The 13,499-nt window shown below is 39.1% G+C and overlaps 1 protein-coding gene across 1 annotated transcript in view; it reads right to left on the bottom strand.

The window, feature by feature from the left end:
* ANK3 (ankyrin 3) overlaps nucleotides 1-13,499 on the bottom strand; it is a 317,709-nt gene that overhangs the window by 128,365 nt on the left and 175,845 nt on the right. The window contains exons 17-21 of the mRNA XM_069460452.1: nucleotides 11,703-11,900; nucleotides 6,991-7,089; nucleotides 1,016-1,114; nucleotides 829-927; nucleotides 181-276 (exon numbers count right to left, since the gene is read on the bottom strand). Of these exons, the coding sequence (XP_069316553.1) occupies nucleotides 181-276; nucleotides 829-927; nucleotides 1,016-1,114; nucleotides 6,991-7,089; nucleotides 11,703-11,900 (591 nt within the window). The remainder of the gene's footprint in view (nucleotides 1-180; nucleotides 277-828; nucleotides 928-1,015; nucleotides 1,115-6,990; nucleotides 7,090-11,702; nucleotides 11,901-13,499) is intronic.

Genomic DNA, 13,499 nt, shown 5'->3' with positions numbered 1-13,499 from the left:
ATTTTTATTCAAATCAGTAATGAGAGTTTTGCTATCCTAACTGCCCACAATGAGGTGATCGCATTTTGAAACATGGCACTTAGTTTATGAACAGGGGAAAAACGTTCATCTCAGAAAAGCTAAAAAATAGCTGGCTGAGAGCCTGCTGTCAGGTAAGGAGGTTCTGTGTGCATTACTTACAGTCGTGGTTATGGTCTCCTCAGTCACTACCTTCAGAGTGTCCACCACGGAGATGTAGCCCAGACGTCTCGCAATGCCCAGGGCGGTGTTCCCATTCTGGCAAGGGGAAAACAGGGACAAGGAATTAGCAAGGCTGACTCCACACGTTGTGCCTGCACAGAATGTAAGGCGAGTGTCTCACCAGACCCATCCCACCGTCATGCACAAAAAAGTGTTTCATTAGAGACATACCTTGCCCCAAACCCACCTAACCTGTTTCTATTCACACAGCAAATCTTGGGCAGCTACGCATGGAATCCAAGAGGCTTTTTAATGTTCTAAGTGAGCAATCAATGAAACAGACACATTTTTTTTTTTTTTTCCTATGTATGTACTTCCTACTAGCTGGCAAAGGGATGTGTGTGTGTATCCCGTCTATGATCAGTAGTTTTAAACTATGAAACACTAATCATATCTCTCTCTGAACAGCTCACAACAATATGATTGTCCTTTTTTCCTCATTCTACTGAATGCTGTTTGTGCCTATGAAAGTAGAAGTGCTATGCTTATGCCTAATGTAAGGCAAAAAGCAACACTGGTATACAATGAAAAACTTAAGAAGACATCAGAGTTCCCTCCCTCTCCCCCAAGCTGGCTGTTGGCTCTTACCACAGTGAGTTCGTTGGGGGAGGCATTGTTCTGAAGCAAGACATTTATTATATGTGTATGTCCCTGTTGAGCTGCTTGATGTAATGGCGTATACCCATTCTGTAGAAGGAAGATGGAAGAAATGACTCTTACTTCCTTTGAAACAAAATTAAGGATTTGGGTGGAAACGAAGGAGGAAGGAGCTTACCTTTGTTTTGGCATTAACTTTTGCAGAATGCTGGAGCAGGAAATTAACAATCTTGATATTTCCATAGTGGCAGCCCACATGCAGTGGTGTGTATCCCATCTATAATTATATTTTTTTAAAAAGAAACATTAGAAGTATACTTTTAGTAACAGCTATCCTAAACAGAAGCAAGGTTATTATTTAACCTTTCTTTTTGAGCTGGAAAAAAAATATTTTTTTTTTCCTCCCTATAAAAAAAAAAAATTGCCCTTGACAATTCTCAGGGGTAATCTTAGGTATAAATAACAACATCATTGCACATAAAAATAGTTACTTAATTCCCCAGAGTGCTCTTTCTTGTATGGCTTATTTTATTCTCATAACTTTTCAAGACAGCAGGGAAAGATGGGGCAATCGACAGCCTGGACAGGCTGATTCAGTGGCTTTGTGTTGAGGGTTAGAGGAGCACTTTATGGATAGCCGTGACCAGCGTTAATTGAACATGCTACTCTCTAAAAGCTTAAAATTTAGGAAAAAAATATCAAGTGACTAAGTGATAATGTGATGCAGTAGACCATTATCCAAATGCATGACAGAGACAGGAGGAAGCATAGAAACACTACAGAGGAAGAGGCTGGTGGGAGTTCAGGTGGCCTGAGAAACATGAACTTGATCTGGGTACATCAAAATCAAGTTTCTCTCCCACCTTTCTAACCAGAGTCCCCACAGTTTGAAAACCACTGATTTAGACAAAGCAAATGGATTGTTTCTCAAATTAGTATCCACTGACTGCTAACGAACTATAAGTCTCTCTCTCTCTTTCTCCATTTATGGGTGTGTGTGTGTATAAAATCTAGATAATTATTTTTAAAAATAAGGGTATTCCAGATCCTTCTCTAGATGATCTTGTTTGTTACAACAGACACCACCATGCAATTTCAGGGCCTGGGTTTATAACGACACTGGCAGCACCAGATTGCTGAAAGGGAGAGCACTGACTGTTTATTGCAACATTTCTAAGCAGACATGGGTGGGGTCCATATTTTCAAGGGTCTGTATTTCATGTGATGGCATCAACGTGTCTTTATGGTGGCCCCAGCAAATGGATACATGTGAGTTTTAAAAAGCGATGCCCAGACCACAGGTGACTGTAGACACCTCACCAGAGATGTGCAGCCCTAGAGAGCTGACTGGTCAGGCTCTGTTCCGCACGCCCATGCCGACCAGCCTCTCCGTCTTGGCTCACCATAGCCACATGTATACAGGAGACCAATCTGTGACCCCTAAAGCCACTCGATGTACCATACAGAATATTCCTTTTTGGTGACCAGAATCTACTTGCCTGCTTTTCAGGGTTCTTCTTTTTGGTACTGGGGAATTCAGATACTGCACCAATGCTCAGAATGCAGCTTAGGAAGGGAGGCTTGAAAATAGTGTGCCCAATCAGTGCTTGGTACAATTAGTTTAATTAATTGAAGTAACACGCTGGTAAAGACAATTGCTTCCCAAGTCAAAACAATATAGATAACATTTGGAAAATCTACAGGTAAAGATCCACAAAAGGCTGTAAGATGTTTCTATAAATAGCTTTTCCCTAGTTTCAAGACAGTATAACTATTAAGAATTGACATCGTAAAAGTAGTTAGTAATAATAAGCTTTTGTGGTTGGTTTTTTTTTTTTTTTTTGAGATAGTGTCTCACTTTGTTGCCCAGGCTGGCTTTGAACTCCTAGGCTCAAGTGATCCTCCTGCCTAAGCCTCCTGAGTAGCTGGGGTTACAGGCGCACACCACAATGTGTGGCTCAGGCATTTTTCCTTTGGAAAATAAACCCTCTAAAAATAAATGCTCAGTATTTTATTTCTTGAAAGAAGTCTAGTTGAAATTCTCATAACACTGAAAATGAAAGAACAGTTGGCAATTTTTTCCCCATTTTTTTTTTTTTTGCTTTATCATTCACCTCCAAAACGTGTATGGATAAACTGGAGGGGGGGAACCCTGATGTACAAGAAGAGTCAAAGATTATGAAGAATATTTTTGTAATGATAGGAGAAATGATAGGAGTCATTTCTAACCTAGCCCAGAGTATCCCTCTCGTGTCACCCTTATAACTGCGGTAACCTCTTTCCTGGTTTCTGGCACCTTCCTCTCAGCTTACGGACATATTTATGTTTCCAACCCCTTTCAAATATTTCTCCTTTTGTTCTAGGTCTCCATCCTCTCCAAATTAAGCTTCTTGAAAAAAAGCATCTTCATTCGCCCTTTCCTTCCCACCCTCCCCACATCTCCCCGTCTCTGCTGCTCTAGGGACACTGCTTTCTAATCCCCTAAGTGCCAATCCAGTGCACGTACTGAGCCTCTCTTACCTCAAACACTCTCCTTATCGGTCTTTCATAAGTAGGCATCCATGTCATATTCTTTTCTGATTTTCCTCCTACCCCCAGACAGGCCCTCTTCTGGCTCCTCTAACCACCGTGAAATGCCACTGGTCCCTGAGAATTGTCTTTGGTTTGCTCCACGCTGTTCCTCAGTGATCATGTACATCTACCTTCACAATGTCAACCACTGCCTTTATTCTGATGACTCCCAAATCTGAATCTTCAGTCCAGTCCTATTCCTATGTCTTAGATCAATATATGAGTCATTTATTGGGTTTTCCTACCTGGATGGCCCCTAGGTAATCCCCAACTCAACACACCAACACAGATGTCACTGTCCTTCTTCCCCAGCTGGCTGCCCTTCCTCTATTCCAGGTCCCATTGATGGTTCGTGAGATCACCAGTCACGCAGGCCAAGTCTGTGCGATCACCAGTCACACAGGCCAGGTCTTTAGATTCATCCTGAATTTCTCACTTTTCCTCAGTCTCCATATACACATGGTCTTCAAGTCTTCACTCTTTGTCTGTCTTTAAGCATTTCTTAAATGTTTCCCCTGTTCCTCAACTTCCCGTCTGCCGCTTAGTTGAAGTCTTTATTCTTCACCAGGACTTCCTCAGCAATAGCCTAACTGCCCCTTTTCCAAGCTCTTTATCAACTTGTTCTTTGCTCTGTTTCCCAGGATCTTTGTAAACCAGACTGCTAATCTTATCACTCTCATGCTTAAACCTTTAGTGGCTTCCCAGAGCAAATAGGGCAAAAGCTGAACTGCTCAGCCTGGTACATCAAGACCCTCTGAGATCTTCTTAATATTCTAGCAAGATCTCAAGAGATGATCCTAATTTTTTTCTCATGTTCCTGTGATAATGAACCAGCTATAGTTCCCGTCTATCTCTCTACCTTGTAAAAAACTCACTTATTACCTATATCTCTAAAATCATATATATATACACACACACACACACACATACACACACACACATATTCAAAATCAGGCATTGTACTAATTAGCTATGGGACCTTATGCAAATAATTCATTTTTATGCCTCAGTTTCCTCATCTGTAAAACAGGGATACTAATTTTACCAACCTCATTGGGTAGTTGTAAGGATTAAAAAAATTAATAAATATAAAGCACTTAAGATAGTATCTGGCACAGAGAATATGGGTCATAAGTTTTGCTATTTTATTATAATGGTGGTAATTACCATTTTTTTCCCACTCTAGACTATGAATTCTATGAGGGCGAGGGGTATATCACCCAGGTAAGAATTTGGCAATTAGTACGAGATCTATAAATGAATGTGAAATGAGTAAGTATCAAATAAGCTCTCAAAGCTTTTTGTGTTTTACACACACTTAAATCCAATGTAACTATTAATTCTCTCATTAGTACCCTCTGATAATCAATCCCATTTACGGGAGATCTAAAAAAAATGCTTCAGGAAATGTTCCTTTTAAAAATCAAAAGCAATGGCTTCACCTTAGCCAGGCAACACTGACTATTAAACCCCCTGGCATAATTCAGTCTGAACTGACTTGGTGGACTTCAAATGAAGGAGTCAGCAAACCAGGAGGAGGACTGCAAAAGTTGTTACCAGTATTTTCTAGTCTTTTCCTTACAAGAGAAAAGAGGCCTTGATGTTTTCATTATTATTTTTGAATTCAAGCCAATGAATGAAATAGTATATGTCCCACCTGTAGCTGCTTGGGAATATCTTCTTTACCAGTGAGAATTTGAAAGTTCATGGGATATAAAAAACTCTTATTCTCAAAGTTAAGAAGCGAGTGCAAGCAACCCATCTCTTTGCACTTCTGCTCTACTCTAACTATGGGACAATCACAGCTTCATTTCCTTTTGGTGGCTGTGATCTTTGCTGAGAAGAAAAAGGAAAGGAAAAGAACGTGTAAGAGACAGAGCGATGCTTTCTGAAGTGGATGCTCCACCTCATTTGTAAAGGGCAGGAAAAGGTACGTGCAAAATACTATGCCCAGTACAAAAATCATTACCGACTGTGATCTGACATGGGCTGGGTTAGGAAGAAGCCCTGGTAGAGACCTGAGATTCTTACACCAAGGGGTTTTGGGTGCAAATGGAGAATGAAGGAGAAAGGTACTCTCTTCTCTCCTCCCCGGGCTGGTGCTGAGAATCATTGCCACACTTCCCAGATGAATTTTGGTGCATGCCTTGGCTGTGTCGGGGCACAAAAATATTGAGAAACTTGACCCAGTCCTTGCTTTCTAGAACTTTATATCTATAAAAGGAGGGATAATGTAATAACGTGTTTATGTCTTCGTGTGTGTGTGTGTGTGTGTGTGTATGTATGTCAATAAAACAATACTAAGTGAATACATTTACCATGAAGTTAAAAATTTCTAGAGCAGAGAATTCTTTCTTGATGAAAGTATTCACACAACATAAAGAAAATAAGCTAAATTTAGTCGGATTTTGATGTCTGCAATACTTTTTTACCTGGCTAATTTTTGGTGATACTTCTGTATTATTAACATCTTCAGTATGTCCACATACCTAAGAACCTGTCTATATTATATACAAAAGTGTTTTTATACACAATATGTAATAAGCATTCTTTTTTCTGTCAAACATGACATATAGGAAGAAAGAAGGCATTTTAGAGTAGATAACAAATCTGATATGGAGAGATAAAATTAAGCATCTAAAGAAAATGTTTAGAGAAATGAAATTAATATATTTGATTATGACACAAAATATCCACTTTTCTTACCTGTGTTTGTCTTTTTTTTTTTTTCTCCTGAGACAGGGTCTCACTCTGTTGCCCAGGCTAGAGTACAGAGTACAGTGGTATCATCACAGCTCACTGCAACCTCAAACTCCTGGGCTGAAGAAAGCCACCTGCCTCAGCCTCCCAAGTAGCTGGGACTACAGGTGAGCACCACCATGCCCGGCTAATTTTTCTATTTTTGTAGACACGAGGTCTCACTATGTTGCTTAGGCTGGTCTCACACTCTTAGCCTCAAGCGATCTTGTTGCCTCAGCTTCCCAAAGCGCTAGGATTATAGGCGTGAGCCACCGTGCGTGGCCTGATTTTTCTCATCTGTGTTTGAATTGTGGCATTATATAAGATTAATTGGTAATTTTTTTCTTTTTCAAAAGAGAGCTATTTTGTCAGAGAGAGAGAGAGAGAGAGAGAGAAGGCACACACCACCATGCAGACCATAAGGAATTTAGCACGTGAGTAATAATTGAATAAACCTTAATTTATCCTTTCTCATAAATCATGTTGAACAAAGTTATGTGGTCAGAAATTACTGACAAGTTTTTCTATTTGTTGATTTATCTGCATTTTTAAATGAAGAAAGGGACAAGCTTTTGCACTCCACCCCCATCTGTTGTGAGGAGGCTGAACAGTGTTAACACAGGGGATATTGATACACAGCTAGGATAAATTGCTCAGGCCACTAAAGACGAAAGTATCTGAGATACTACAACCAGAGACTTTGGTGTCTCTTGCACAAATACGTTTGATTGAAGGGATTTTTTTTCCCCCTATACAATTGTAGTTGCTTCCATACAGGAGTCACCAAGCGGCACTTTGTAGGGACACATTCTTTTTTGTATGGGAAAGAGAGGGAACATCTACCTTTGTCTGGGCGTCCACATGAGCCCCTTGGTTTACGAGGACTTCAGCCACATTCACTCTGTCTTCTTGAGCAGCCAGATGGAGTGGGGTCAGGCCACTCTGCAAAAGATTCAAAGTGCACAGTCATCTTACAGGAAGAAACATAGTACATGTTTGAAAAACAATTTGTGAATTCTAGAATAATAAGCCTAGAATTTCTATGTTTAAAAAAAAATCTATAGAATAAGCTTCCATACCATACTAGGTTAGCACTGTGGCAACATTGCTATTTGCAGGCTTGATGACAAATTTCAAGCACACGCAAAAGTGGAGGGAATGGATACTCATCAGAGACTCAGCAGTTATCAAGATTTTGCTGTATTTGCTTTACCCATCCCTCTTTTTCTTTTCGTTCATTTCTTTGTGGCAGTGTTTTAAAGCAAATCCAGACATTATATCATTTTTTCCCTATACATTTCAGTGTTCATCTTTAAAAATTCGAGACCTTTTTTTTTTTTTTACAGAATTATGTAAGAGTTTCATTACATTACCAATGGCACTAACTTTAGCAAAAATCATTAAAATAATATCTGTTTATAAAGTGAATACTGACATGTAATGATAATACTTCCTGCATATTAATACCCAAGGTCTGATAAATCTTTTCTGTATGTTGCTTCTGGGTAGGACAGATCACCTGTGAAATGCAATGTGAATGCTAGATCGTAAGAATTGCCAGGTCATTTAGTTGGTTCAACAAGACTGAATACAGTATTTGAAATGGACTCTACCAGAGAATTTGCAGAACACATAGTTGTTCTCATGACCAAGATAAAAAAATCACTAAGCCTATACTCTGGTTTAAAAAATCTTCTGTAATTGTAAAGTTTTCTTCCCCCATAAATATTGAAGAGAAAGTGAGTTGGCATAAGTGCTTTCAGATTCTTGTCTTTCATCCATTATGAACATAGAAGTTCATGTCTTAATCCTGGAGGCTTCCCGTCTCCTCCCCTAGCATCTGTGCAATGAAACCAGCCTGTCCTATTCGTCATAGGAAAGGAGGGAATCAGAGTCAGCTTTGGGAAGGGCACAGAACCCTCTAGATGGGGAACATTATTTATTTATGGGTAGCCATTCCATCAGAGAAATTATAGGATTAAGAAAGAGTCATTTGCTGCTGACTTTTTCGTAATGCTTATAGAATTTGGGAGGAAGCTCACTCAAACCGAATAAAGGGGAAATGTAAAAAGGAGGACTGATGCACTCATTTGCAATCCAAGAAAAACAAGCCAGGGCCAAAATTGGCACCACCCAAACACTGACATCATCATGGAACAATGTTCCATGTTCTACTTTGGAGGAAATAACATTTTCAGCCATAACATTTTGTGAAAGTGTCATGGTCACCTATTCTAAGTTTGAGGCTACTTTACTGAGCGCCTGTCAGCAAAGACTGAGAAACATGCGCTGGGCACTGGCTCTCCTCGCTCACGCTCCCTGTTCCTGTGTGTGCTGCTCGCACGGTTCACCCACTCTCCGCAGGGACTCACTTCTGGCTTCTTCAGCCTCTCTCTTTCCCTGTCTCATGGAAGGCCCAAATCACTGCATGTATGTGCACACCTTCCATGTGCTCACCTCTTTTAAAAGTATCTTAATTTGCATTTAAACTCTGTTTTCTTGTCTGTCTTCCTCAAACCACTGTGAGCTTGCTGAGGTGAGTAATGTATCTTTAATCTTTATATAACTTGTGTCTAGTATCTAACATTTAAGCCACCTTATTTGATTAAATCAGAGGCAAAAGCAAACATTTTTAGGCGAAACGGGATAAAGTACATAAATGAAAGTTTACTTTTATATTTATGGTTTGGATTAAAAAGATATATAGAAATTTGTAGGTCACAACAGCCTTTTTGTGTTCAGAAGTTACCTGTTAATCTTTTAGGGGGTTCCAACCATTGCTCATTTTAAAAAATAGCATGTATTTGAAACAGAAAGAACATGAACTTAGAATAGCAACAGCTCTGTTTAATATTCCTTTAGCTGTATATTAATAAAAAATATAGCTATTTGTGATCTGCAAAACCTATGTGGGTTTTGATAGGAACATCAAAAACCAAGTGGAATGAAATCAAACACTAGCACTTTAACAGTAACTTGGGGTTCATGATTGTTTTTCCTTGAAACTACTGGGGAACTGTTGGTTACTGGTACGGAAAAAAGTGAGAACAATGAAGTGTTTAGCTCAACATAAATTTTCATGAAAGCTAGATCTTTTCTTTATCTTTTTCTTTTTTTTTTTTCCTTTTCCTCCCCTCTGTTGCCCAGGCTGGAGTGCAGTGGCATCAGCATAGCTCACTGCAACCTCAAACTCCTGAGTTCAAGCGATCCTTCTGCCTCAGCCTCCTGTGCAGCTGGGACTACAGATGCACACCACCATGCCCGGCTAATTTTTCTATTTTTTTTTTTTTTTTTGCAGAGACAGGGTCTTTCTGCTTTCTGTAATGCTTAGGCTGGCCTCGATCTCCTGGCCTCAAGTGATCCTCCTGCCTTGGCCTGCCAAAGTGCTGGGATTACAGGTGTGAGCCACTGCATCCAGCTAAATGTTTCATTTAGTAGTTATTTTTTAGCAAGGAAATAAAATGTAGTGTTCAATGAGAATGTGGGAAGGGGAGATGGAAGATGGGTGGAGGGAATAGAGAGTAGTTGATGCTTGAAACACTCGCCATGTAGGAAAAACTGACAGAAAAACTGTCACAGAAGGTCATTATTAAATAATAAAGTTCTGCTGCTTTTCTGTTTTCACATTGGGGCATATTCAGCACTTTATGCAGAAAGTGACAACTGAGAAAAGATATATGGATGCCTTCTTATTAGGTAGTTTCTAGGTAATTTGAAGTTCTTGGAAGTTCCTTAAATACAGCATGCTGACAGGAAGCCAGCTGATCCTTTAAAATTTCTTTAGAAATACCTCTGTTTTTGTATAATTTATTCAGGAAGGTGGCCAGAAATTTTCAGACTTCCCTGGTTTACTATGTACGTCTTTTGGTCTTCAGAATTCCCTTTGCTAATTTCTAGACTACTAAAGCAAACACTGAAAAATTTTTTTTCCCTAAATAAAGTATTTTCCATCTAAAAATGTTCTATGAGTCTAAGGTAAATTTAAAGCTGGGTATATATTGCATCAGTTGACTGCAGGATTTTAAAGAAGAGAAAAAAGTCAGTCACATGTTAGTTTGGCATCAAAACTACTGAAAATGTTCAATTTTGAACCAATTGTTAAAGTACTATATTATCTCTGGCAGAATTGATGAAATGCAATATTTCAGGCTCACAAGAGAAAATATACTCTAGCAGATGACAGAGTATGCATTAATTTGAGAAAGGCAGGGTCTTCATCATTAAAACAAGTTGAATTTTCTAGTAAACTGTTAAAGGGCTAGTCTATAAACTAGTATGTAAACAGTAGAAAATTTAAAAGCTCAAACATCTCCTAATCATAATGATTATTTAAAACTTCTTTGTGATTCCCATAAATGCTGACACATGCATTGCTAAAAGGAATGATTAAAAAGAAAGACATGAGAAAATCAAGTCAGTATACAAAAAAAAAAAAAAAAAAAAAAAGATTTTTTAAAATGCTAAAATGGAAAAAATGTTTCTCAGGTCTCCTATGTATGTCTTTTGGTCAACAGAATTTGTTAAATTATAGCCTTGGGAATTCAGATTAGCACAGAGCATCCTAATTCCAAAATTAAGACAACTATTATTTTTCTACTTCAAAGAAAGTGCTAAAAATTACCCCAGTTAATCCTCATGACATTTCTGTGGAGTAAGTATTGTTGTCTCCATTTACTAGAGAAGGAAACTGAGGCTCAGAGACGTGGCATAACTTGGTGGTTGCATGTTATCTGAACAGGTTTCCAGTCACCTGGAGACTTAGAACCATTGCACCTGTGTTTTGGGCAGATCTTAAGCAATTCAGCATACCTAAATTCCATAAATGCAATGAGAGGCAGCAACTTCCTGAACATGTTTCTGGTCCGCTGTGGGCTAAACTTTTACTTTGCTTGACAAAACTCGTCCTTTCTTCATTAATAATGGGGATTTCAAACATGAGGCCAGGAGTGTTTGAAAAGCTTAGGGAACAGTCTTCTCAAGTTCCTTCAGAACTGAAAATTTACATGTAAAGACTAGACTTGAAAGCTAACAATTTTTCCTATCTATTCAATAAAGTAGCTACTCCAAATTTCTGTTATTAAAATGAACTCTCTGAAGTCTGTCATGTTTCTAGTTTCTCTTTATAACCTAGACTTCAAACTGGACAGGCAAGGAATAGGATCCCCCAAAAATGTTTGTGGAATGAAGCAACAGGCTACAATTTGGAACTTCTTATTTGCTATGTCCTGGTAAAGTAACAATGTTGCCCTTTGAATTAACATTATAACAGTTTTTTAAAAATGTTACTTTAAAAACATTGAGGACCTCATTTTTATGGCTATATGTATACAGAGTCATATACCCATAGACTCAATTATATGACTAAATTATTTGTCATATTGCTTAAACAGATTGTTTCCACATTTTTGCTACGATAACACTTTGGTAAACATCTTTGTGCAATATTACACTTTACATGTTCTATTTGATCCAGATTTTTCACGAATCCTTAGTGCCCTTTCTGAGGGGTGGGGTTTTGTTGTGTTGCATGCTTCGTCAAGAAAAAAAAATGTTACCTTATTGCTCAGGTTCACGTTAGCATTTCGACTGAGGAGCAGTGACACCATGTCCACGTGCCCTTCCTGAGCTGCGAGATGGACGGAAGCAATTCCTTGCCGGGTAACTGCGTTGGCATCAGCACCATATTCCAGCAGAGTTGTCGCTATGTCCATCTGGTTCTTTTTGGCAGCGATGTGCAGTGGTGTATAACCATTCTGTCAACACGAATCACTTGGTCACATGCCCGGTAACAAGATAAAAATGTGTACAGTGCATTATCAAATAGTATATACTTCTCTTTCCAGTGGTTTTCTTTGATTGTTAAAAAAAAAAATCACAATTAAGTAAGCAAACACTGATAAACCAAGTGGTGCCATTAATATATTGCCTCCGTGTCTCCTGCATTCCTAAGTGGGGAAAACATGATTTAACGAAAGAGAGTACTATGAGTTTTCCAAAAGGAATACAGATTTTCCTTTTACAAGTAGTTTACTTCGTAGGTGCTCAATAATTATTTGCTTTATTTAAACTGAGGAGAGGAGGGACACTACTAGGAAACAACAAACACCATGGCAGCACTGGGCACATTCAGAGCCGTAATTATTTCATTTTAAAAATCCCTTGAATGGCCATCTACTGCTTACAAATTGAAAGTTTTAATTTTTATTGCAGTCAGGACATTATAATCTACTCTAATTTGCTGCGCTAATTTCCTTTTTCACAAAACTCCAGTCGTTATGCTATAGTTGCACTGGTCTGGTCATCCTGCAGGTCCCTCAGAGGGACCCTCATACTGTCTCATGTTTCTCTCTCTTGCCTTACCCTGCCAAGAATTCTTTTCCCCAGCACGCCCAGGGGCCAGCTCTACCCGTTGGAAATTCAGCTTAGGGGTCACCCCCTCCATCAAGTCTTTGACCTCTCCCCACCTTCCAAAGCTCAATGCCTACCTCCCCAACCCGACGGACTCTAATCAAAGTGTGGGGACATTTGGTGGCACTCTTTTGTTTATATATCTCCTCCCATTAGAACATACACTTGTTGAGGGCACATGTTGTGTCATATTTGTCTTTGTAGTGCCTTGTAATAACTGGCACATATTGATTAAATAAAGAAGGGAATCTTCAGAATTTGAATCAAGTGTACTACATACAGCTTTCAGAACATTCTGGCATCCTTCTTGAGGCTCACCCTTGATGCTCAGATAGATACAACCAAAATTCCTTTGACAAACTGTTAATGAGCTGTGCCTTAGGAGCCTTCAGAGTCCCCTGGCCTGAGAAAGAGTTTTAGGGGGACCTTACCCTGGTTCACAGTCATTTAAAGCAAATGCAAGATTACACTTTGACATGGACATGAACCCAACTATTTAAAATATGCCAATGACAAATGAGAATTATTTTTTTTTTTCTACAGACAGGAGGATTTAGAGAGGGAAAATAGAATCTGAAAATTTATATTTGGGAAAATCATCCAAATTTAGACAATGTAACAGTCACAGTCTTTCTGAATCACGTGGAAGGCCCGGAAACAACACGGAGGGTCACGGAGGTTGCTGCACGTTGACCAGCCCTCCTGCTACAGTAACCCTCACACTGAAGTCACTTGCATGTCCTAGTCCAACAGCATTTCTCACTGGACAAACTCTCTTTCTGTAATCAATTGGAGAGGATTTATTAGACTACTGGATACCAACCCATGAGAGTAGAAATGTCACTTCTAGGCTCTTCTGAAACCAGCCTCTGCCAAACTGGATGATCCAGGGTAGAAGATTTTATATTCCTGTTTTAATTTTGACCTACTGCTATCTGGAAACC

This window comes from Eulemur rufifrons, chromosome 28, assembly GCF_041146395.1.
Source record: "Eulemur rufifrons isolate Redbay chromosome 28, OSU_ERuf_1, whole genome shotgun sequence".
Taxonomy (NCBI): domain Eukaryota; kingdom Metazoa; phylum Chordata; class Mammalia; order Primates; family Lemuridae; genus Eulemur; species Eulemur rufifrons.
Note: the sequence above shows the minus strand (reverse complement) of the source record. Positions and strands in the feature narration are given on the sequence as shown.